The sequence below is a fragment of the Clinocottus analis genome, unplaced genomic scaffold (assembly GCF_023055335.1).
Source record: "Clinocottus analis isolate CAN_PGR_092001 unplaced genomic scaffold, fCliAna1.0.p SCAF_23, whole genome shotgun sequence".
Lineage (NCBI taxonomy): Eukaryota > Metazoa > Chordata > Actinopteri > Perciformes > Cottidae > Clinocottus > Clinocottus analis.
The window spans coordinates 10,420,001-10,422,500 of NW_027175965.1; the positions used below are offsets into that span (position 1 = coordinate 10,420,001).

Sequence of the window (2,500 nt, forward strand, 5' to 3'; positions counted from 1 at the left end):
GTTAGCGGTCCGTAAACACTGCAACAATAAGCCACGCTGGACGGCAGCTCGGCTCTTTGCCAAGCGGGCCTCGCTCCGGGGGCTTAAGAGGTGATTAGGTAGAGATTTGGTGTCCCCTTCCTGTATTGCCAACCGCTGTGACTCAGCGGGCAGGACTGCAGGCGCCGCCCCGCAGGCCTCTTCCTGGACGCGGTAACGGCAGCGGTGCCTGGTGGAAACCCTGAGTCAGACCACACAGAACCAAAACCAGCTTCATGAGCAGCACATGCTGCTGCTAGCTGCTGTGTCGTAGGTACCTTGATGCCGCTGCACCCACAATGCCCTCCTTCAGCAGCTCATCATGCACCACCCGTCCTCTATGAAGCTGCTCGCGTTGCACGGACCAGTGAAGCCGGAGGTTTCCACTTTGCAAAGAGAAGAAACGGATGGCACAAAATCCCTAAATACACAAAACCTACTTGACCATAGCACAACGTGGATTTGCATTGCAAAACAATGCTATAGATGTGAATCTTCCTCAGAGACGAAGGGGGAAGGAGCCAGAGCTCCATGAAGGCTTCAGAGGTCAAACTCACACAAAGGTTTGTACTCCATGTACCTGAGTGGGTTTGTACTCCATGTACCTGAGTATCCTCACAAACCAGCAGCAGACTGTTCATCCACTCCACACGCCTGAGACACTAACACACACTTCCCTTCCAGCCGTCACGCCTGAGGCATGAGAGCACATTACAGACCATCAGTCACAACACAGAGGAACTCTAATCTGCCACGCAGGGCTTTGTGGAAAAATGTAATCCATATTAATCCCATCAGCTCTCAGGTGGAGCTCCAGGGAGGAACGATGTGGAGGAAATGCATCGATGACGTTTCTCTTCTGGGTTTAGAAAAGCAGCTCGACAGACTCGAGGGTCAAAGTCCAGACTGAGTTAAGGAGCGACGTTCGTTCCCTTCACAGTGTTTACTGTACAGGACATGACACAGGCCCTTCACACGAGGACATGGCCTCCATACCTTTCTTGTACTTGTGGATGGGAAGTTTCTTGAGCTGATCTTTACGCAGGCGGCTCCTGCGAGCTCTGTGCCGGTCCTGCACAAACTTAGTGATCTGAGAATGGAGGAAGAAGGAAAGACGTCAGGATGCTTTGAAGATCAGTACGTTTAATCCACACACTCTCACACACACTCTCTCTCTCTCTCTCTCTCTCTCTCTCTCTCTCTCTCACTCACACTCACACCTCCCTTGTCCAAGTGCAGAGTCCAAAATAATAATTCCTGTGATTCTGTCACATTAGGAGAAGTGTGATGTTCGATACCTGACGAGAGGCCGACCCAAAGAAAACTGTGTTTTTCCAACTGTGATAGTTTGTTAAAGGCGGTTAAGAGTGTGCAGAATACTCTGAAGGAAATAATTATTTAGACTTCCAGCCATATTCATCCAGTTTACAATACAATGAAACCCTGACTTTAAAAAGGTGAAACGTTTTGGTGTTAAAACTAAAATGTACCGACCATGAACACCACGATGAGGATGAGGCAGATTCCCACGATGATGAGGAAGGGTATCAGGTAGTACTCCAGCGGCAGGCTGAAGTCCGGCATGAGGACGACGTGTCCTCTGGAGACGACAGAGCACCAGGTGTTACAGGTAAGAGCTCCTTATTGTCTCATATACAAGTTAACATTACATCTCACTCACGCACACACACACACACACACACACACACACACACACAACGCGCACACACACACACACACACGCGCACACACACACACACGCACACACACACACACACACGCGCACACACACACACACGCGCACACACACACACACACACACACACACACACACACACACACACACACACACACAGCAGGCTTTACCATAATATTAGAGCCCGCTCATATCTTTTTACAGTGAAACACTAAAATAACTTCCATTCACATTGTGTTAATATAATGTGTGTGTGTGTGTGTGTGTTGAGCTTCATGTTGAGACTCACCCTTTGTCGTACGTGAAGTCTTCTTTCAGAGAGTTGGCCGTTTGCTCGCTCACAAACACGGAGGGGATATCTATCTGCTTCATGATGTCCACTAGAAAGAGAAGTCATAGTTTAATGGATCCTGAACCCTGACCTTCAGGCCGGGGGTCAACATCTCTTTCTCTGGAGGTTTAACTACATATAGCAGTCTTAAATACCTCAAATCTCACTGGTTCCAGCTCCTCAAATGGAGGAGATTTAATGTTTTATTTTTGTATGTTGGTCGGTCAAAACGAGCAATGAGGACGATGAGCACATCCTGACACATAACAGATTCATCGATGACAAAAATAATCACTCGTTCGCCTCCCAAAGGTTAGTCAGAAATGAACTCCCTGAACAATTTGTCATCTTTAAACTTGACTTTGTCTTCTTGTGGCTCACTGACGGGCGCTCAGTCCCTCCTCGTGGGGTCGAGGTAAAACCTTAAGGTGGCTCTGTTTGAACTTTCACACCTT

General features: G+C 48.3%; 1 protein-coding gene across 1 annotated transcript in view; it reads right to left on the reverse strand.

Annotated features, from left to right (window-relative positions):
• The window catches only part of rnf13 (ring finger protein 13), a 7,938-nt gene that overhangs the window by 5,021 nt on the left and 417 nt on the right, over positions 1 to 2,500 (reverse strand). Inside the window, exons 2-4 of the mRNA XM_068589891.1 lie at positions 2,004 to 2,094; positions 1,513 to 1,618; positions 1,015 to 1,108 (exon numbers count right to left, since the gene is read on the reverse strand). Coding sequence (XP_068445992.1) covers positions 1,015 to 1,108; positions 1,513 to 1,618; positions 2,004 to 2,094 — 291 coding nt within the window. The remainder of the gene's footprint in view (positions 1 to 1,014; positions 1,109 to 1,512; positions 1,619 to 2,003; positions 2,095 to 2,500) is intronic.